At 42.1% G+C, this 23,471-nt stretch overlaps 1 protein-coding gene and 1 long non-coding RNA gene across 2 annotated transcripts in view; both read left to right on the top strand.

Moving 5' to 3' along the window:
• LOC132399742 (uncharacterized) overlaps window positions 1–23,471 on the top strand; it is a 128,250-nt gene that overhangs the window by 85,200 nt on the left and 19,579 nt on the right. The window lies entirely within an intron of this gene.
• On the top strand, window positions 12,294–13,175 carry LOC132398904 (general transcription factor II-I repeat domain-containing protein 2-like). Its single transcript, XM_059978737.1, has 2 exons — window positions 12,294–12,952; window positions 13,038–13,175. The coding sequence occupies exon 1, from the start codon at window positions 12,346–12,348 to the stop codon at window positions 12,946–12,948; it is 603 nt and encodes a 200-aa protein (XP_059834720.1). The 5' UTR covers window positions 12,294–12,345; the 3' UTR covers window positions 12,949–12,952; window positions 13,038–13,175.

Here is a 23,471-nt window from a genome sequence, read left to right as displayed (position 1 = left end):
AGAAAACTTGAATATGGCATTGGAGCTCTCCTTAGCCACATAGTCTTAAGTGTAAAGTGAGTAGAGTAGGGGAATAAGCACACAGCCTTGTGGTGCATCTGTGCTGATGGAGATCATGGAGGAGAAATTGTTGCCAATCCAAACTGACTGCGCTCTGCAAGTGAGGAAATCAATGATCCCATTGTACAAGGAGGTATTGAGGCCTAGGTCTTGAAGGTAATTGTTTAGTTTTGAGGGAGTGGTGGTATAAATGCTGTGCTGTCATTGAAGAACATCTTGATCTTGGCTACCCCAGCAACCCAGGGCATATTGAAAACCCGGATTCCAGCACCATCAACGGTAACCCAGGGCATATTGAAAACCAGACTCCAGCGCCATCATCACGTGTTCCAACGACCATGGATTGGCTTTGGCCGTCGATCTAGGCTGCCCCAGCAACCCAGGGCATATTGAAAACCCGGACTCCAGCACCATCACCACGTGTTCCAACGACCATGGACAGCTTCAAAGCGATTGCGCAACCACCGACTGCGGCTCCAGCCTTGAACTCCAGGCCGGGTCTTCACAGGCTGCGATTGTGTCTCCCGTTTCCCCTTCCCCCACCACCACTCTGCAATCCCCTCTCCCTCAGATCCCATCGTCAGCTCCTGGGCCCTCAGAGGCTCCATCTTCCTCTCACCCTGACCCTTCCCTCTCCACTGACACTACCAGCCTCCCTCCCCCCCCCCCGATCCCATCTCTCATCCGTGCCGGGTCTTTACCATCACCTCCGACCTTCAACTCTCTGAGGCAGAGCACTCTGTCCTCAGTAAGGGCCTCAGCTTTGTCCCCATTCGCCCACACCTCAGCGAGTTCCACGTACGCAATGACGCTAAACTCTTCTTCCACCGTCTCCGTCTCCGAGCTAACTTCTTTGACAAGGACTCTCCTACACCCACCAATGACCCCTTCTCCCGTCTTCAATCCTCCTCCTCCTCATGGACACCCTGCTCTGGTCTTCTGCCTGCTCTGGATCTCTTTATTGCTAATTGCCGATGGGACATCAACCGTCTTGACTTCACCACACCCTGTTCCAGTTCCAACCTCACTCCTTCTGAACGCTCTGCTCTCCGCTCACTCTGCACCAATCCCAACCTCACTATAAAACCTGCTGATAAGGGGGCAGCTGTTGTTGTCTGGCGTACTGACCTCTACCTGGCCGAGGCACAGCGACAACTTTCTGATACCTCCTCTTAGTTATCCCTTGATCATGACCCCACTAAGGAGCACCAGGCCATTGTCTCCTATACCATTACTAACCTTATCAGCTCTGGGGATCTCCCATCCACTGCCACCAACCTCATAGTTCCCACACCCCGCACTTCCGGTTTCTGCCTCCTACCCAAGATCCACAAACCTGCCTGTCCAGGTAGACCTATTGTCTCAGCTTGCTCCTGCCCCACTGGACTCATTTCTGCATACCTTGACACAGTCTTATCCCCCCTTGTTCAATCTCTTCCCACCTACGTTCGTGACACTTCTCATGCTTTGAATTTTTTCCAATGATTTTAAGTTCCCTGGCCCCCACTGCCTTATTTTCACCATGGACGTCCAGTCCCCATACACCTCCATCCCCCACCGAGATGGTCTCGAAGCTCTTTGCTTCTTTTTGGATTCCAGACCTAACCAATTCCCCTCTACCACCACTCTCCTCTGTCTCGCGGAATTAGTTCTTACTCTCAATAATTTCTCCTTTGGCTCCTCCCACTTTCTCCAAACCAAGGCTGTAGCCATGGGCACCTGTATGGGTCCCAGTTATGCCTGCCTTCTTGTTGGCTTTGTGGAACAGTCCATGTTCTAAGTCTATTCGGGTATCTGTCCCCCTCTTTTCCTTCACTACATCGACGACTGCATTGGCGCTGCCTCCTGCATGCATACTGAGCTCATCGACTTCATTAACTTTGCCTCCAACTTTCACCCTGCACTCAAATTTACCTGGTTCATTTCCGACAACTCCCTCCCCTTTCTTGATCTTTCTGTCTCCATCTCTGGAGATGGCTTATCTACTGATATCTACTATAAGCCTACAGACTCTCACAGCTACCTGGAACACTCCTCTTCCCACCCTGTCTCTTGCAAAAATGCTATCCCTTTCTCACAATTCCTCCATCTCCGCCTCATCTGCTCTCAGGATGAGGCTTTTCATTCCAGGACGAAGGAGATGTCTTCCTTTTTTAAACAAAGGGGCTTCCCTTCTTCCACCATCAACTCTGATCTTAAATGCATCTCTCCCATTTCCCACACATCTGCCCTCACCCCATCCGCCCGCCACCCCACTCGGGATAGGGTTCCCCCTCACCTACCACCCCACTAGCCTCCAGGTCCAATGTATAATTCTCCGTAACTTCCACCACCTCCAATGGGATCCCACTACCAAGCACATCTTTCCCTCCCCCCCTTTCTGCTTTCCACAGGGATCGCTCCCTACGTGACTCCCTTGTCCAGTCGTCCGTCCCATCCCTTCCCACCGATCTCCCTCCCGGCACTTATCCTTGTAAGTGAAACAACTGCTACACCTGCCCTTACACTTCCTGCCTCACCACCATTCAGGGCTCCAGACAGTCCTTCCACGTGAGGCGACATTTCACCTGTGTGAGTCGGCTGGTGTGGTATACTGCGTCCGGTGCTCCCAGTGTGGCCTTTTATATATTGGTGAGACCCGACGCAGACTGGGAGACCATTTTGCTGAACACCTATGCTTGGTCCGTCAGAAAAAGCAGCATCTCCCAGTGGCCACACATTTTAATTCCACGTCCCATTCCCATTCTGATATGTCTATCCATGTCCTCCTCTACTGTCAAAATGAATCCAAACTCAGGTTGGAGGAACAACACCTTATATACCGGCTAGGTAGCCTCCAACCTGATGGCATGAACATTGACTTCTCTAACTTCCGTTAATGCCCCCCCCTCCCCTTCTTACCCCATCCCTGACATATTTAGTTGTTTGCCTGTTCTCCATCTCCCTCTGGTGCTTACCCCCCTTTCTTCTCCCGAGGCTTCCTGTCCCATGATCCTTACCCTTCTCCAGCTTAGTATCACTTTCGCCAATCACCTTTCCAGCTCTTAGTTTCATCCCACCCCCTCCGGTCTTCTCCTATCATTTCACATTTCCCCCTCCCTCCACTACTTTCAAATCTCTTACTATCCTTCCTTTCAGTTAGTCCTGACGAAGGGTCTCGGCCCGAAACATCGACAGTGCTTCTCCCTAGAGATGCTGCCTGGCCTGCTGTGTTCCACCAGCATTTTGTATGTTGTTTGAATTTCCAGCATCTGCAGATTTCCTCGTGTTTGATCTTGATGTATGCATCTTTTCTGTCCAGAGTTCCAGGGTTGAGGTGAAAAGCCAATGAGATGGCACCTACTGTGGACCTGTTGCACCAGTAGGCAGGTTAGACTGGATCCCAGTCACTTCTCAAACTGTTGATACGTTTCATCACCAACCTATCAAAACACTTCATTACTGTGAACATAAGTGCTACTCGGTGGTAGTCATTGAGGCAGGTTACCACATACTTCTTAGGCACTGGTTTCAGTGAAGTCTGCTTGAAGCAGGTACCTTAGACTATCAAAACAAGAGGTTCAAGATCTCAGTGAACACTTTGGCTTGTTGATCAATACAGGTCTTTAGTATTTGGCCAGGTACCCCGTCTGGGCGAAATGTTTTTTGTGGGTTCACCCTCCTGAAGGCTACTCACATGTTGGCGTCAGAGACTGAAATCACGGGATCACCTCCTGCCTCACTACTGGCCATGGCAATGAACGTTTGTCTACTGAAAAGTGTCGCACCTGCTTGCTTGAGAGTTAAGTCCGCCAAGTTGTTCAGAATTTTGTGAAGTCTGTAGCTCATTGAGTCAATTTAAAATACATTGCTTCAAAGGAAATTACATGCAGCAGATTGCAGTGAGAGTAATTTAAAAGAGTTAAATTAACGTAGATTGTACTTAGCCTTCTGAACGTCACCATGATTCGCTGCTGCCATCTTTGTACTAGGTGTTGAAGCTGTTCCCAGAACATTGTATGTATGTCTTCAGGCTCCTGTACCTCTTCCCTGATGTTATTAATGAGATGAGGGCATATCCTGGGTGATGGAGGTCCTTAATGATGAAGGCCACTTTCTTGAGCCTTTTCCTTTTGAAGATGTTCTTGATGCTGTGGAGACTGGTGCCCATGATGGAGCTGGCTGAGTTTGCAACCCTCTGCAGCTTTTTTTGATCCTGTGCAGTGACCCCTTCATGCCAGATAATGATACAACCAGTTACAATGCTTTCCACATTACATCTGCAGAAATTTGCTGGAGTCTTTGGTGACATACCAAATCTCCTCAAACTTCTAATGAAATATAGCTGCTGATGTGCCTTCTTTGTAATTATATCCTTATGTCGAACCCAAGATAGATGTTCAGAGATGTTGGCTTCCAGCAACTTGAAACTGCTTACCTTTTCTGTTGCTGTCCCTCGAAAATTTTTGAATGCCTTTTGCTATAATAAAAAAAAATCTAGTTTCACTTTTGTGGTTTCTATCACTTCAAGCTGATTTTGTTTTGCATGAAGCTCTTTTTGCTATCAGAGCAGGCATAATAGACCTCAATATCCCGTCTTCTAGAAGATTAGGCAAGTCTGATAATTCTCTGATCAGATTTTCCTCTTGGTCAATGGCATTAGTGCCAGAACTCACTGTATTGTCAGTAACATTTTGCTTTTTGGTTGAAATGTCAATATGATGCCTTCACTACTACAATAACTTCTCTTCAGAAGTGCTTAATTGTCTGTGACTTGGCATGTCCTGAGGCATGAGGCGTTCTACATAATTGAGTCCTGATGAAGGGTCTCAGCCAAAAATGTTGACTGTTCATTTCCCTCCACTGATGCTGTCTGACCTATTGTGTCCCTGTAGCAATTTATGTGTGTTGCACGTAATTGAAGCTGATACTGAAGCTGCCAATGTTCATTACCATTTAGAAGGTGAAATACAAGAGTAAAGTATATAGTAAATGGCAAGATCCTTGGGAGCACTGTTGTACTTGGGCTGCAAGTCCGTGGTCTGTAAGCGGCAACTCAAAGGGAAAGTGAACCAAAGTGCATTATGAATGATTAACTTAAATTCACGATTCATCCCAAATATTTTTTTCAGAATTGTAAAAGGGACTTTCCATATATTTTCATCATAGCTGGTGAGGTTGATATAGTCATATTTCAAGTGTATCAGAATGAAGTTTATTATCACTAATATGTTTTATTCTCCAAATATATTTTAATCTTCAGAGCATTTGATGTATAATCTAATGCTACTGATCTTAAATAAGTTTCATATTATTTGATAAAACAGTCACAGCTGTCACTGCTACATAGCGTTCAATGTAACTTTTATTCCTGTGCATATAAAGTCAGTGTAACTTTTCTTTGTTTTATGAGTTCAGTGATCCAAATATCTTTAAGAGAATGCTGCAAATCCTGCTGTCTGGTAGCTGGAAGCCCACTTTGACAACTGGAGAAATTTCATGGGATAAATTCTGTAATCTTATTTATTGCATTGCCAGCTTTCTTAATGATTGATGGAGAAAGTATACAAACCAAATTTATAGGTCCTTTGTTTACTTTACAGATAGCTTCGCCCTTTAAGAAAGTTCAAAATGCATTACATAATTTGCATCCTTTGTGACAAAGTCAAACTAAATTTATTATTAAAGTATGTACTGTATACAGTATATTGCCTACTACCTTAAGATTCATTTTCTTACTGACATTTGCAGGAAAATAAAGAAGTACAAAGGATTTATGCAAAATTATAATTAAATAAAGGCTGACAAGCAATCAATGTGTAAAAGAAGATTAACTGTGTAAATAAGAAAATACAACTAATACTGAGAGCATGAATTGTAACGTCCTTGAGTGTGAGTCTGTAGATTGTGTAAACAGCAATCAATGTAATCAGCAAGCAGTGTATGCTAAGTGCAAAGTTGAAATGCTGATGGTAAAAGGTCATATAGACATGGAGAAAGCTCGTATAGAGGCTACATTGAGTGTGCTCAAGGAGGAACATGAAGCTGAGGCTGCCCTAGCAGATATACGAAGCAGCAGCTGACTTAGACAGTAGTGATAATCTCTCTGGGAGAGTGACTGCAGAACCGACCATTGGTGCAAGCCTTCTAATAGGACTTGTTTGCTCCACAGAGAGTGAAATCAACGCAGCAGACAAGGATAGGGACCAACTTTCTGTTATACTTCGCACCAGTTTTTTTTCATGGTGCTCCTGAACTTGCATTCTCTACTTCAGATTCAAGCCTAAAGATAGAAAGTGAAGTTCCCAGGGTCACCTAACTTGGAAATTCAAGGATGTTCACCACTTAATAAATGAACACAAGAGCCGAACAGTGCACCGCGCATTGGTGGCTCACTCTGCAACAGAAGCTACTGCAGAACCAATTGCACAGCCCTCATTCACTGCACCTGGCCGTGGTGATCAATCACCATTGGACAATAACTTGAGTGAGATGCTGAGACTGGCCAGAAGCCTTGGGGCCGAGTCATTCTGAATATGGACCAGACAGGATCCAGAGAATGGTGGAGAATCTGGGGAGAGTAACGAGGAGAGCTGGAGAAGCAGTAACAATATATTGCAGAACAAGGATGGACACACAGTGCAGCAGAAGAATTAGATACAGATACAGCTGGTTCCAGAACACCAGCAGCAGAGCATGGCGGGAGCCAGCTGAACATCCATTAGATGTAGCTACTTCCCCAAGCATTCTAAAGACTTTTTCTGGAACATCCAAAGTTACTGGGAGCAGAACTGGTGGATTTGTCATGGTCAATAGGAGGGGTGGTCTACTTACCCCTGCCGACTCTCATTGGGTGGGATCATTTTGCCAGCAACAGGGATGAAATCTGAACCCCTGAAGATGCATGTAGTCATCTATGTCTAAAGGATATTGCTGACAGGATTCCCCCAATTGATTCTTTTGCTGACATTCTCCTGTTGCCTGGCAGAGACATAAGGTACATGAGCAGCGAAAAGGTAATAGTGGATGAAGTCTGCCTTGATGGCACTCATCAGCCCACCACCAGCGCCTGTACGGCTAATGTCCTGGAGAATGGGTGCCCAGGTCGCTTCAGACCCTGGGAAAATAGTAGAAATATGAAAGAGAAAATTGTAGGCGTAGCAAAGGACAGCTTTGCAGTGCTTGACACATTTGCAAGCAACCTGTCCAGCGTAGAGCAAGAGTTAGAATCCTTCTTGTTGTACGAAGGCAGATGTATGCAGATGAAGTACAGTGCATCACAAAGCAGGAGCCTCTCTCAATCCAAAGTTACCTTAGTGAATTTTGTCCCTATTCATAACTATAGTAAATTGGAGGACATATACAAGAGCTCATCTCACTTGAGAGGTACCTCACCCAATTGTCATTCTCGTTATCAGGCAATACCATGAGCTAAGTACATCATCAAGGATGACATTTTTGAATTGTGGACAGTTAAAGACAGTGCAGTAAGACTGATTGAGGAATAGTCTCTGAGAGTCCATTCTTTTGCCAAAGACATTAATGATTACTTGACTCAGTTGTGAATTTTGATATTGTAGACCTCAGGTGAGAAGTATTTTGCCTCTAGACGTGCTAATCATTTTGTATGCAGTTTATTTTAACATAGAACATAGAAATTTACAGCATATTACAGGCCCATTGGCCACAATGTTGTGCCGACCACTCGAGAGGTTGCCAAGAATTTCCCTAGCACATAGCCCTCTATTTTTCTAAGCCCCATGAACCTATCAAAGAGACTTTTAAAAGACCCTATTGTATCTGCTTCCACCACCACCACTGGCACTGCATTCCACGCACCACCACTCTTTGTGTGAAAAATTTACCCCTGACATCCCCTCTGTACCTGTTTCCAAGTACCTTAAAACTATCCCCCCTCGTATTAGCCATGTCAGCCTCTGGCTATCCACACAATCAATGCCCCTCATCATCTTATACACCTCTATCAGGTCACTTCTCAAACTCCATCGCTCCAGGAACAAAAGGCCAAGTACACTCAACCTATTCTTGTAAGGTACGCCCTCCAATCCAGGCAGCATCCTTGTAAATCACTCTCTATAGTATCCACATCCTTTCTGTAGTGAGGTGACCAAAACTGAACACATTACTCCAAGTGGGTCTGACCAAGGACTTATATCACCATAACATTACCTCACAGCTCTTGAACTCAACCCCATGGTTGATGAATGCCAACATACCATATGCCTTCTTAACAACACTGTCAACACGAACCCCAAGTTCTGTCAGATCCTCCACACTGCCAAGAGTCTTACCAGTTACAGGTTTCCCCCTGTAATTCGAAGGCAGAAATGGTTCGTAAGACGGAATGTCATAAAGTGAAGAAGCAATTACCATTTATTTATGTGGGGAAAATTTGTGAGCATTCGCAGACCCCAAAAAATACCAACCAAATCATGCCAAATATCACATAAAACCTAAAATAACAGTAACACGTAATAAAAGCAGGAATGATCTGATAAATACACAGCCTATATAATATAGGAATACTTTTCTGCAATTATTGCAGCACTGTCCACCACAGCGAAAATCTCACGCAAGCACTCTCAGCAAAAATGCATGGTGCAAACACTCCCAGCAAACACATGGCGCAAGTGCTCCCGGCAGAAACACTCTTTCCAGTAACCTTTAAGCTATGAAGCTACCAAGTAACACATAAAAATACACAGCCTATATAAAGTAGAAATGATGTACGTCCAGTGTGGTTTCACTTACTGGAATCGGGAAGACAGCGAGCACACTGATGTTGTTGTGTTAGGCTGAGTCGTCAGAGGTTGGGGTGGTGGGAGACGGGTGTCATCTCATCGTCGTCTGTTTCTATCATGGCAGGTAGGTCACCTTCTTCTATGTCTGCCTGCCTCGATGTCTAAAGTCGAGTTTCGTTGTCTGCTGTGGCGGATGTGGAAGGCTTGAAAAACGACTGTATGCTTGACTGCTTAGCCTCGCGCATTTTTCTATCATACAGTTCTTTGTAAGCACTCAAACCATCCTGCAAATAAGCTCTAAACCAACGTACCCTTTCAAAATTAAAGTCATACTTTTCTGCAATCATTGCAGCGTTGTCATTCCCAGCGAAAATCTCACGCAATTGCTTCACGTTCAGTTCCTGGATGACTTCACTTTTGGGTCGCTACTGCATTAGGCTTCAATTCAAATTAGGCTTCCTTTTCTCTTCATCAGCTTTTCACCTCTCAGTTCTTGGTCATGGGATGCCAAAACCTCTTCAACATCATCTTCATCAACTTCCACAAACCTTAGCCAAACTCACTATATCCTTACTTAATTATGTCTAGTTTTACGCTAAGTGTAACACCCTTATGCGCTCTTTTAGGCTTTTCCAATACCTTAGAACTCATCTTGCTAACTGATGCACAAAAAAAATTGACATAAAGCACAGATGCTCACAGGCACCTGTTTAAGCAATGTCGGCTAGAATGCAGTTCTGGGGGAGGAACTTGGTTGCTTGGCACGCGCTGCCTTTTTTCATAACAGTGATAACACCTTCTGTTAGTGAAAACAGGTAACTTATGTAGGACTTTCATAATAGCGAGGTGTTGTGAAGCGAATGTTCGAAAAACAGGGAACGCCTGTATATTATATTCTGTCTTCAAATTGAACCTACCAAAATGGATCACTTCACACTTATCTGGGTTGAAGCCCATCTGCCACTTCTCAGCCCACTAACAATATATTGCAGCAGTTATGTTTTGTACAAACATAACTTACTGTTCATAAGCTGTTTGTAACATAATTTCCTCCACGGGTTAAGTTGGATTTCAAATTGAAGCATACACGGTAGAAAGACATTCATCTCCATCCACTCTTTATTTGCCCTTGAAACAGCAATATCTTTTCACAAAGTTTCTTTATTAAAAAGCCTGAAGCTTTGACCAGCAACCACTGGGGAGATCAGAAGCTTGAGTGGAATGAATTTCACTCAGGTTCACTGACCAAGTATAAAATGCAGAAACTTGACGCAGTTTTTGGGATCTAGTTGAGGGAAGTTAGAGCAGTACGGTCTGTAGCACTGAGTCTGGCTCTGTGACTCAGAAGGGAATGGGGGAAAAGAGACACACTGTAGTGACAGGGGATTCGTTAGTTAAGGGAACAGAAAGGAGGTTCTATAGGTGAGAACAAGATTCCCAGATAGCATGTTGCTTCCCAGGCGCCAGGGTTTGGAACATCTTGGATCAAATCTTCAGCATTCTGAAGTGGGGGTGGGAGATGTTGGTGAACAGCCTGAGGTCGTGTTCCATATAGATATCAATTACATAGGTGGGACAAGTGATGAGGTTCTGCAAAGGGAGTTCAGGGAGTTACGTACCAAGTCAGAGGACTGGACCTTCAGGGTTGTGATCTTAAGATTGCTACCCGTGAGTCATGCTAATGAGACCATGACTAGAAAGATTATACAGTTTAACATGTTACGGAAGATGTGTTGTCAGTGGAGAGAGTCCAGTGGAGGTTCATGAGGATGATTCCAGAAACCAAAGGGTTAATATATGAGGAGCGTTTGGCAGCTTTGGGCATGTACTCACTTGAAATTAGAAGAATGCAGATGGATCTCATTGAAATCTACCGAATGATGAAAAGGCTAGAAAGGGCAGATGTGGAGAGGATGCTTCCTCCAGAGGGGGTATCCAAAACTAGAGGGCACGGCCTCAAAATTAAGGGGGTGAACTTTCAGAACAGAGGTAAGGAGGAATTTTGTTTGGCAGAGAGAAGTGAATCTGTGGAATGTTCTGCACAGACTGGGGTGTAGGTCAAGTCAGTGGTATATTTAAGATGGAAGTTGATAATTTCCTGATCAGTCAGGGCATCCAATGATATGGCAAGAAGGCAGGTGAATGGGGTTGAGTGGGATCCGGGATCAGTCATGATGGAATCATGGAGCAGACTCAATGGGCTGAATGGCCTAATTCTGCTCCTATGTTTTATAGTTTAAGGAGTTGGGATAGGAGGGAGGATATAAGACTTATACATCATTGAGCTCTCTTCCAGGGGAGTGGGGCCTGTACAGAAGAATGGTTTTCACCTGAACTGGAGGGTAACTAATATCCTAGCAGGAAGGTTTGCTAATGCTGCACGGTGGGGTTTAAACTCAAGTTGCAGTGGGATTGTAACCAGAGTGACAGAACAGATAGTGGCAAGGTAGTGGAGACAGATGCTGGTAAGACCTCAGGCAAAGATGGATGAGCTCGCGGCATGGATCAACACCTAGAATTATGACATTGTAGTTATTAGTGAGACTTGGCTGCAGGAGGGGCAGGACTGGCAGCTCAGTAATCTGGGGTTCCATTGTTTTAGATGCAACAGAGTGGGAGGAATTAGAGGAGGAGAGGTGGAGTTAATAATTAGTGAAAATATCATGGTAGTGCTCTATCAGGACAGACTGGAGAACCCATCTAGTGAGGTGTTATGGTTGGAACTGAGAAATAAGATAGGTATGATGACATTAATAGAGCTATATTACAGACCGCCCAACAATATTAGGGATTTAGAGGAACAAATTTGCAGAGAGAGACTTCAAACTGTTGCAAGCAGCGTAAGCTTGTTAAAGTAGGTGATTTTAACTTTCCACATATTGACTGGGACTCCCATACCGTAAAAGGGATAGAGTTTGTCAAATATGTTCAGGAAGGTTTCCTTCATCAGTATGTAGAAGTCCCAACAAGAGAGTGTATGATCTGCTATTTAGCAATGAGACAGGGCAGGTGGCAGAAGTTTGTCTAGGTCGGGGGTCGGCAACCTGCGGCTCCCGAGCCATTTGTGGCTCTTTCACCTCTGTGCTGCGGCTCCCTGTGGCTTTGGGAAATAATTGGTCAGTATTTAATTAAAATGTATTTTATGTTAGTTTGTTAGCTTTTGAAATGTAATTATGGTGATCTTGTACAACCTAAGTGTAGCGACACCATTTCCTGCCACATCCGAAACGGCTCACAATTAGCCAGCATTCCGGCTAAGGGAGATAGCCTACGGGGGTTTGTGAGTACGCGTCTTTTGCAGCATCTGCGTCCATGGGGGCTGGGTTGAGGGAGGCTTAAAAGCAAGGCTGTTTAGTTCGAATAAAGCTACCTTTGACTGCAGTTTACTGACACCGCTACAACGTGTTTTTATCGCTGGCTGTCCAGACGGAAGGTGCTGAAACGCTTTGTCGCGTGTCTGGAAGAAGTGAAAACTTTCCTGGGCAGCAAAGGGCTCACCTTTCCTGAGCTGGAACAGCCAGAGTGGCTGGAAAAGCTACACTTCATGGTAGACATGACAGTGCACCTGAACACGCTGAACACAGCTCTTCAGGGGAAAGGACGTACAGCCCTGCACATGTTGGAGGATGTTTTGGCATTCGAGCGCAAGTTGACAGTGCTTGCCAGAGATTTACAGAAAGGCACTTTGTCTCACTTCCCCAATTTGAGAGAGTTCAAACAAGGTCACGAAATGATAATTTCGGAGTATTTACATTCTGCAATCATCGCAATGCAAACATCGTTTGGGAAACGCTTCTGTGAGTTCAGAGAGGAAAAAAACACATTATCCTTCCCGGTCACTCCCTTAAGCATCGATCCTTCCCTACTGAATACGACTGCATTGGCAGGTGTGAGTCAACCTGATCTTGAGATGGAACTGGCCGACATAGCCGACAAAGACATATGGGTGTCCAAGTTTAGACGCTTGACAGCAGACCTTGAAGATGTTGCCCGTCAGAAGGCCGTTCTTGCTCAGAAACACGAATGGAGTGATATTGAAAACCTCACAGATGACAGCTTGCGATCCTGTGTAAAGATGAAGGTGACATCATACAGCCCTGATGTGCAGACGCTGTGCGCTGAGGTCCAGGAGCAGAAATCCCATTAACCAAGTATGATAAATATTTTAATTGCCTATTATTTTACTTATATTCATATTTTTTCATTGTTCAGTGAAATAGTCCTTTCATTTTTCAGGCTGACAGCTGGCTGACGTTATTTTTGGTTTGCTGCTGGCGGAAAATTTAAGTTCGGCGTTTTTCATAAATACAAGAAGGACTCAAATAGACATTGAATATTTTACTTAAAAGTAACTTTCAACCCAACGTCTTTTTTTCGGAGTTCAAAATGTTTTTGTTGCATGCAGAAATGTAATTTCGTTTTCTCTGCAGGAGTTCATCAATTTCATAAATGCAACACATTATAGTTTGTTTATACATAGCATAAAGGCAAAAAAAACGTTGTATGCAGTGTTATTTCATTTTAAATGTCAAACGGGTTTTGCGGCTCCCAGTGTTTTCTTTTCTGTGGGAAACGGGTCCAAGTGGCTCTTTCAGTGGTAAAGGTTGCTGACCCCTGGTCTAGGTGAACACTTTGCATACAGTGACCATAATGCCATTAGTTTGAAAGTAAATATGCAAAAAGTAGGTCTGGTCTGCGGGCTGAGATTCTAAGTTGGAGAAAGGCCAATTTTGATGGTATCAGAAAGGATCTGACAAACCTGGATTGGGATGGGCTTTTTTCTGGCAAGTGTGTACCTTGTAAATGGGAGACATACAAAAGTGCAATTTTGAGATTACGAAGTCTGTATGTGCCCGCTAGGATAAAAAGTAAAGATAACAAGTGTAGGGAACCTTGGTTTTCAAGAGATATTGAGACCTGGTTAAGAAAAAAAATAAAGAGATGCTTAGCAGGTAAAGGCAGGTGGGAACAAATGAGGTGCTTACAGTGCACAGTATAAGAAATGCAAGAGAACGTTTAAGAACGAAATCAGGAGAGCTAAAAGAAGACATGAAGTTGCTTGAGCATCAAAATGAAGGAGAATCCTAAGGGATCTACAGCTATGTTAAGAACAAAATGATTACAAGGGACAAAATTGGTTCTCTGGAAGATTAGAATGGTAAACCATGTGTGAAGCCAAAACAGATGGGGGAGAAGTTGAATGATTATTTTTTTGCATCTGTATTTACTCAGCAGATGGACACAGAGTCTATAGAAGTATGGCAAAGTGGCATCAACTTCATGGGCCATGTACAGATTACAGAGAAGAAGTTGTTTGCTATCCTGAGGTAAATCAGGGTGGATAAATTCCCAGGGTCTGACAAGGTGTTTCCTTCGACCCTGTGGGAGGCAAGTGCAGAAATTGCCAGGACCCTATCAGAGATATTTAAATCATCTTAGTGACAGGAGAGGTACCGGAGGATTGAAGGATAGCCAATGTTGTTCTGCTGTTTAAAAAAGCCTCTAAGTATAAACTAGGAAATTAGAGACCAGTGAGCCTGACATCAGTTGTTGGAAAGTTATTGGAATGTATTCTAAGGGACCAGATATATAAGTATCTGCATAGCCAATAGACTGATTAAGGATAGTCAGTGTGGCTTCGGGTATGGTAGTCATGTCTAACCAATCTTATAGAGGTTTTTGAGGAAATTACCCAGAAAGTAGATGAAGGTACGATAGCGGATGTTGTCTACATGGACTTTAGAAAAGCATTTGACAAGGCTCTGCACGGAGGTTGGTCAAGAAGGTTCAGTTGCTTGGCATTCAAGATGAAATAGTAAACTGGATTAGTCATTGGCTTTGTGGGAGAAACCAGAGAGTGGTCATAAATATTCACCTCAATGACCAGAAGCCTGTGACTAGTGGAGTGCTGCAGGGATCAGTGCAGGGTACATTGTTGTTTGTCATCCATATCAATGATCTGGATCATACTCTGGTTCACTAGATCAGCAAATTTGCAGATGACACCAAGACTGGGAGTGCACTAGATAGCGAGGCAGAATATTACGGCTTGCAGAGGGATCTGTATCAGCTGGAAAAATGGGCTGAAAATGGCAGATGAAACTTAATCAGACAAGTGTGAGGTATTGCACTTTAGTTGGACCAAACAGGGCAGGTTTTACACAGTGAGTGGTAGGGCACTGAGAAGTGTGATAGAACAAAGGGATCTGGATAAACAAGTGCATAACTCATAGAAAGTTGTGTTACAGATAAATAGGGTCGTAAAGAAAGCTTTTGGCACGTTGGCCTTCTTAGATCAATTGAGTACAGGAGATGGGATGTTATGTTGAAGTTGTACAAGATGCTGGTGAGGTCTTATTTGGAGAATTATGTGCAGTTTTGATCACCTATCTACAAGAAAGATGGAAATAAGGTTGAAAGAGTACAGAGAAGGTTTACAAAGATTTGTCGGGTCTTGAGGATCTGAGTTATAAGGAAAGATTGAATAGGTTAGGATTGTATTCCTTAGAATGTAGAAGATAGAGAGGAGATTTGATAGAGGTAGACAGAATTATAAGGGGTATAGATAGGGTAAATGAAAGCTGGATTTTTCCACTGAGATTGGGTGGAACTGCAACCAGAGGACATAGGTTAAAGGAAAAAGGTGAAAAGTTCAAGGAGAACATGAGAGGAAACATCTTCATTCAGAGGGTTGTGAGAGTGTGGAATGAGCTGCCAGTACAAGTGATGTATGTGAGTCCAAATTCAACATTTAAGAGAAGTTTGAATATGTACAAGGATGATAGGGGTATGGAGAGCTATGGTTCCAGTGTAGGTTGATAGGAGTAGGCAGTTTAAATGGGTTCAGCACGGACTAGATGGGTCAAAGGGCCTGTTTCTGTGCTGTGCTTCTCTATGACTGTATTGCTTCCAGCGCAGATGATTTTTGAGGGTGTGTTTAATTCTGCCTGGCTTTGTACACAATGCACTGCGACGGCAATAGAGAGTTTCTGTGAACTGACTAATGGCTATCTACGTGCAGACTGCAGTTGATGAGTGTATTCAATTGTCGGTAGAAGAAACTAGACATGCATTTCTCAAAATCAGGCTTTAAATGTCTTTATGTAGAAAGAATGGACCTCACCCAAATGTAGACTGGTCTTAAACATAAACTGCCAGAAATTTAATACATTTTATTCACCCTCAAGGAAACCAGCTGAGATCACATCTTGATTTGTTTGTCTAAAATTGGTACAGTTTCAAGCTGACTTTTGTACATTTAACTTAGATTAAATGAAAGTAACTAAATGTTAAATTAAAACACATTGTCATATTCCTTGGTATGCATTGTTTTTATGTAGATTATTCTTTTTCCAATAATGTATTACATAAAGGATTTTGTAATTTTCCTATGTGTGGCATGTATTGTACATTGACATTAGTGAGCTTAACGGTTTTTTATTCATGAAGAACATCAAGGAGTCAAGGGGTTGCATAATTGGCATATGCAGCTTTTAAGTAATATTTATACCTTAAATTCCTTTCTAAGTAACCACACATCTGAACTTTGTTTGGAAGACACAAGAGACAAACTGTACCTCTGCTTCCATTTGAAGTAACTGATGATTGTACTGGAGTATTTACTGTGTTTCAAATGCATGTGTAATCCTGCTCAATAGGACAGTTTCAGAACAAATTTGACAGCTCAGAACTGGGCACCATGAGGTGCTCTGAACCATCAGCAATAGTAGAGATAGACACCATCACAATCTGTTGCTTCAGAGCCTAGCATATCTTCCATAGAATTTGGAACTTAGAACAGTATGCATCCTTGGGTCCACAATATTGTGTTGGCCTGCTGTATATACTGTAAATCTACTCCATGATCAATGTACTCAATCTTGTGTTGCTCAATATTTCCAGCAGCTACAGAATCTCTTGTATCCATGGTCAATTATCCTTTCCCTCCTACATAGCCTATAACCTTCCATTTTTCTCATTTCCATACACATATCTAAGATTCTCTTAAATGCCCTTATTGTATCAGCCTCTACCTCTGGAATTGCATTCTAGGCACCTATCACTCTCTGTGTTAAAAAAAAATGTACCTCTGACATCTTCCCTAAACTTTTCTCTACTCACCTTAAACAGTTGTTCTCTGGGTGCTCGGGTGTTGGTCATTGCTGCCCTTGAGAAAAGATTCTCCACTATATCTACATGTTTTATAATTTAATACACCTCTGTAAGTTGCCTCTCATCATCCTTCACTCCAAAGAGTAAAGCCTTGGCTCACTCAACCTTTCCTCATAATACATACTCTTTACTCCAGGCAGTATCCTCGTAAATGTCCTTTTCACTCTTTCTAAGCCTGCTATGTCTTCCCTATAATGAGGTGACCAGAACTGAACACAGTACTCCAAGTTTGATCTAACCAGTTTTATAGAGCTGCAACGTTACCTCATGGCTTTTGAATTTAGTCCCCTGATTAATGAAGGACAATGCACCATACGATTTCTTGACCACCCGATCAATTTGTGCAGCAACTATGAGAGATCTATTGAAATGAACTCCACACTGGTAAGAATCCTGTCATTAACCCCATACTTTGCTTTCAAGTTAACTTTCAAAGTGAATCACTGACCACCTTTCCAGTTTGAACTCCACTTGCCACTTCTCCCACCACCACTGTATCCTGTCTATATTCCATTGTAACCTACAACATCCTTTTACATTAGCCACAGCACCACCAGCCTTTGTGTCTTCTGCAAACTTACTATCCCTCCTACATACTCCCCTGGATTGGGAAGCATACCTTATCAGAATAGGTTGAGTGAACTCAGCCTTTTCTTCTTGGAGCAGCGCAGGATGAGAGGTGACCTAATAGAGGTGTATAAGATGATGAGAGACATTGATCCTGTGAATAATCAGAGGCTTTTTCTCAGGACTGATATGGCTAGCATGAAAGGGCATGGTTATAAGGTGCTTGGAAGTAGGTACAGAGGAGATGTTAGGGGTAAGTTTATTGCACAGAGAGTGGTGACTGTGTAGAATGGGCCGCTGGCAACGGTGGTGGAGGCAGATATGATAGGGTCTTTTAAGAGACTCTTGGATAGGTACAAATAGAGGGCTATGGGTAACCTTAGGTAATTTCTAAGTAAGTACATGTTCAGCACTGCATTGTGGGCTGATGGGCCTGTATTGTGCTATAGGTTTTCTCTGTTTCTATCCCACTCTTCCACTTCCTCATTCAAGTCTTTTATCAAAATCACAAAGACTGGGGGTTCCAGAACAGATCCTGTGGAACATGGACCTCTAGGTAGGGTTTGCTTTATCTATTACCACACTGCCTTCCACGGGCAAGCCAGCTCCAAATCCATGCTGCCAAGCTTCCATGGATCCCATGCCTCATCACTTTCTGGAAGAGTCTATCTTGGGGAACCTTGTCACATGCCTTACTAAAATTTATATCCACTGTTCTACCTTCATCAATTTATTTTGCTTATTCAGATATCAATATCAGAGGATCAATGCAGACTGCAAGGCTACTTGCTGGGAGAAACAGCAGGCACATCTAAAACCTGAAGCACAACAGAAGTACAACAGACATCTTGAAACTGGATCAATAGCAGAAGTGCCAGTCACAATGTGACCTCAGCTAATTTAAATTGAAACAAATTAAGAGGATGAAAGATCACCCAAGATGCAGCATTCAAACCACCTATGACTGAAGTGTGTAGATAGCTATGTGCCATTGATTTGAAATGTCAGGCATGTACTTAAATGTAATAAATTTTGAAATCTCATTCTAAGTGCTTAAATTGGTTTGCCAACAATTACTGTTTGCACACTCTATTCCATATATTTTCTTTCTGCTGATGTCATTAGTAGTGCATAGAATTTAAAGTGTGTTTTTCCACATGCTGATTATAATCCAAATGTGGAGGTTACAGCTCCTGACATCTGGGTCTGCAGAAACTATTCAGAAAGGTGGAGCTAGAGTTTCGGCTTTCTTTCAGTTCATTCATGTCATGTGACAGTTGTAGGTGGAAAATATGCACTGCCTTCAGCAGAATTGAATTGTCCTGTGTAGTATTATAACAAAGCAGTGTCAGAAGCTTCAAATTTTTTTTTAGCAAATCAGCATTTGGACATGAAATGATTATATTTCACTTCCTTCCATACATAATCATTGAACATTAGCATTAATGTTTCCTGTTACAGACTTCTATTTGCATAATACAACAGGATTTTATGCTGATAAAATAAGATCTGAATAACAATGTGAAACAGCAATGGTAATTTATTTGTTATGTTCTGTGGGAACCGTAAGAAAGGGGAATCTTGGCATGAGTTATTAACATCTTCTGGGGCTGCTGACAGCTTGAATGTCTTCCACCCTGAAGGTGCTGGTTGCTGGGTTATCGGTGCGATTATCAATAAACATACTTTTTTGCACACGGTTACAAGTAGTGTTTTCTTGTCTTTTGGGGGACTTAAGATGTTGACAGCCTGCTTAATTTTATAACAAATATATGTTAATAGAAAATGGTACTCATTACATGATTCAACACTTTCTTAGTCTTTTAAATTGGAAAAGTAAAAAGAACTGAGGACATAGGAATGTAAATGCCCAGCTCATTGAAAGCAGCACAGGTAGACAGGGTGGTGGAAAGGGCGTTTAGCATGCTGGCCTTCATTAGGGCACTGAGTACAGAAGTTGGGACGTTATGTTGCAGTTCTATGAGTCACTGGTGTGGAGAGTATTTAATGCTTTCGTTGTAAGTGCCTTCTAGTTAATGAGTTCATTAAATGAATACATTTAATCCATTTAATGCATTTATTGTCTTTTTCATATAAAATTGTAAACTAAATCAATTCTTTATTTTAGTAAATTATGACCACATTGGTTGAATTTCAGCTTAATGCTTAACCTCTCTGTATTTTTTAGGATTCTGGCTGCAAGTATCCAGGGCTATTTTCTCTTTCACAATATCATTGTTAGCTCCTCCAACCATTTCTCACAATCTGTTGCCTGCCTCTGCTATCACTTTGCTGCATCAATCTCAAAAGAGCTTTTCATAATTAATTAATGTGATGTGCAGTGTAGTTTCTTGTACTTTCTCAAGATAATTTACTGACATTTGTCATCTATAGCTTTCCTTGCTGCCACTGTTCATTATACTGACGGCTTTAGCTGTCTATCAAGACCAGCAAAATGTTCACTTGTATGAGCTCTCCGTTAGCATAACACCAGCAATCCTATGCATCCATGATCTGTCATTCATGAGTTATTACTTCGTCAATCTTAAAATTTGTAGGAAATTAGAACTGCAAATTCTAGAAATCTGAAATAAAACAGAAAATGTCTAAATGCGAAATACTGGTCCCAAAGAAGAACATGATAATGTGCCTCAATGACTATTGTCTAGTAGCATCCACAGTGATGAAACATATCAACCCCAGCCTCAGAAGCGACTTGGTTCCACACCATTTTGCTTACTGGAGCAACAGATCAACAGCAGATACCAGTTCGTTGGCTCTTCACTCAACCCTGGAGCATGTGGCAGCAAAGTTGCATACATCAATGCCTCAATAACTCCTTGTGCAATTAGATCCTTGATTTCCTCACTTGCTGACTCCAGTCAGTTCAGATTGTCAACAACATCTCCTCAATGATCTCCATCAGCACAGGTGCACCACAAGGCTCTGTGCTTCGCCCTTTGCTCTATTCACTTTACACTTATGACTGTGTGGCTAATAATATATTGAAGTTTGCTGATGAAATCACTGTCATAGGATAAATCAAAGATGGTGAGTACTCAGCATATAGGAGGGAGATTGAAAATCTGACTGAGTAGTGTCATAACTCAATGTCAGCAAGACGAAGCAGCTGATTATTGACTTCAAGAGGAAGAAACCAGAGGTCCATGAGCCAGACCTCAACAGAGGTCCAGAGGTGGAGAGGGAGATCCTTCTGTGTTATTATTTCGGAGAACCTGTCCTGGGCCCAGCACGTAAGTGCAATTGTGAAGAAAGCACTGAGCACCTGTATTTCCTTAGGAGCTTGTGAAGGTTCAACATAACATCTAAAACTTTGGCAAACTTCTATAGATGTGTAATGGAGAGTATATTGACTGGCTGCATCAGAGCCTGGTATGGAAACACCAATGCCCTTGAGTGGAAAATCCTAGAAAAAGTAATGGATATGGCCCAATCCATTATGGATAAACCCTCCCCACCATTGAACACATTCATGTGAAGCATTGTCACAGGAAAACAGCATCTATCATTAGTGGCTCCCACCATACAGGTCATACTCTCTTCTCGCTAGTGCCATCAGGAAAAAGTTACAGGAGCATCAGGACTCAAACACCAGGATTAGAAACAGTTATTATTCCTTAGTAATCAGGCTCTTGAACTGAAAGGGATAACTTTGATCAACTTCACTCATCTCATCATTGAAATCTTCCCACAATCTTTGGACACTTTCAAGGACTCTTCATTTATTGCTTATTTATTATTATTAATTCTTTTTTTCTTTCTTTCTTTTTGTATTTGCACAGTTTGTTGTCTTTCACACACTGGTGGAAGGTCCAGGTTAGTGCAGTCTTTCATTAATTCTATTATGGTTATTATTCTATTATAGATTTATTGAGTATGCCCACAGGAAAATGAATCTCAGGGTTGTATATGGCGACATGTATGTACATTGATAATAAACTTACTTTCAACTTTGAGTTACTCTAGTAATCTCTATATTCAATTATGAGTTCGCATTTGTTCACATCTAATACTTTGTGACTGTGACAGAGAGCGCTTGGTAAATGCACTCCTTACACACGCACATTCACTCACACACAAACGTTGCCTTGTCACTCTGCTGACACTGTGGTGAGTGCAGGCACTTCAGTGTCTGCCCCTGTAGATTCTCATCATTAACCTACTGTTCTCCCACCCACATTGCTACATCCATTCAGACCCCAAAGTGTAGTTTGATTTCATTCTTTCTTTGTCCATCACTGTAAGTGTGTGATTGTGCTGAGCTTTCTGCTGTTTCATGCTGTCATCTCCCGGCAGTTCCACGGCTCCTAAACCGAGCTGATGCACTCCAGTTGGCTTTATGGTGCCTTTCCCGCCATACATGGCTGAATATTCCATTTCTTTAGTTATGGCGATATGTAAATATGTATATTTTGTTTGCATACAGTATTTAATGTAGATACTTCTGTTTATTTTGTAATAAGATTGTAATTACATTGTGGGGTGCTTTATAATCTAATCCTTGTGTAGCCTTAATATAACTTAGTCTGTAATTAAAACTGGTATGTCCTAGTGCCTATAAAAAAGAGCTCATTGTCCTCAGTATGGGAGAGAGATAGGGGCTGTCAGGAGTTCGCACTGGACAAAATTAAGGACAGTGATATTATTGTGTTTTCTACTATCTTTTAGTAAAAATTGGCATTTTTTCCCAGTATTTTTTCTGTTTGATTTTTGATTCATCTTATACACATCTTGCACTAAAGTGTTAAGTGATGTCAGCGATTTTTTCTTTGGTAAAATTAAAGGTCATAACCCACATTTTTAACACCGACACCAGCTCATTTCTCAAATCCATCGATATTTCTTGTTTGTAAATACTTTAATGTCAATGAGGAAGTTGAAGATTATTAACTTTATCCACAGTCAAACTGCAACTGGCCTAAACCTTTACCAAGTATTATCATTGCAGGCAAAGTGGGGAAAATGACTATGGTAAAATAATATGTGAAGTTTTCTATGAAATCACTGAACTCTGAGCCAAAAATAATATGCAAAAGAATATCTGATAGAATACTAACTCTTGTATTTTAGTGTTTATTTTAAAATCTAGCGATGCCTAATATGTTCATGATATGGAGGTAATTTGTACCAAGAATTTTCTCTTTCCTGTCTCAGCAATGCTGTTCCAAATAAAATGAGATGCATAATTAACTGCAGCAAAATGAAATATCTTGTTCTTGAGCTGTCCTCGGGATTGAGGATAATTTACTTCCATTGCGTTTTCAAAGGCACCTATTGTTGTGTCTTGTAACTCCAGAAACTAATTGAAAGAAAAAACTCAGGAGCCTTGAACACTTGCCTACAAAGTCTTTCCCCTTTTTTTGTAGTGAGGCACTTACATATGACGTGGTGGCATAATGACACAGGCTATTCTCGTACTTTTACATATAACCCATTATAAGTTATGCCAACAACAAAGAAGTGCTTAATAAAATGATATATTTACAGTATTACTCAATTATTACTGAAATATTGAATGAACTACACTTCTCCTTGCTTAGCTAAAAAAACTCCAACTGAATACACTGTAGAATGCATATGCAAACATATTGCTCTCTAGTCATATATATACACAATATACTAAATAATACATATAGTATATACTGTAGACATCCACAGCATATTAAATTTTAAATTCTTCCATTCAGACTTGAGGATTTAATTGCCATGTAGGATTTCTTACTGTTGTGGGATAATGACTTTTCTGACAAGGGGGCCACTCTTGGCAGGTGAGACTTGTGGCTGTGAAACACACGAGTACTGGGGCCTCCTGGTGGTTGTAGGATTTGACTCTGAAACTGCAGGAAGTGGTTCTGACAGCTCTGGCCACCTTTCATCTACACCAATTCACTCTACTCTCCTCAACTGATC

Source organism: Hypanus sabinus, chromosome 9 (genome assembly GCF_030144855.1).
Source record: "Hypanus sabinus isolate sHypSab1 chromosome 9, sHypSab1.hap1, whole genome shotgun sequence".
Lineage (NCBI taxonomy): Eukaryota > Metazoa > Chordata > Chondrichthyes > Myliobatiformes > Dasyatidae > Hypanus > Hypanus sabinus.
This window is presented reverse-complemented; position numbering and strand designations above follow the sequence as displayed.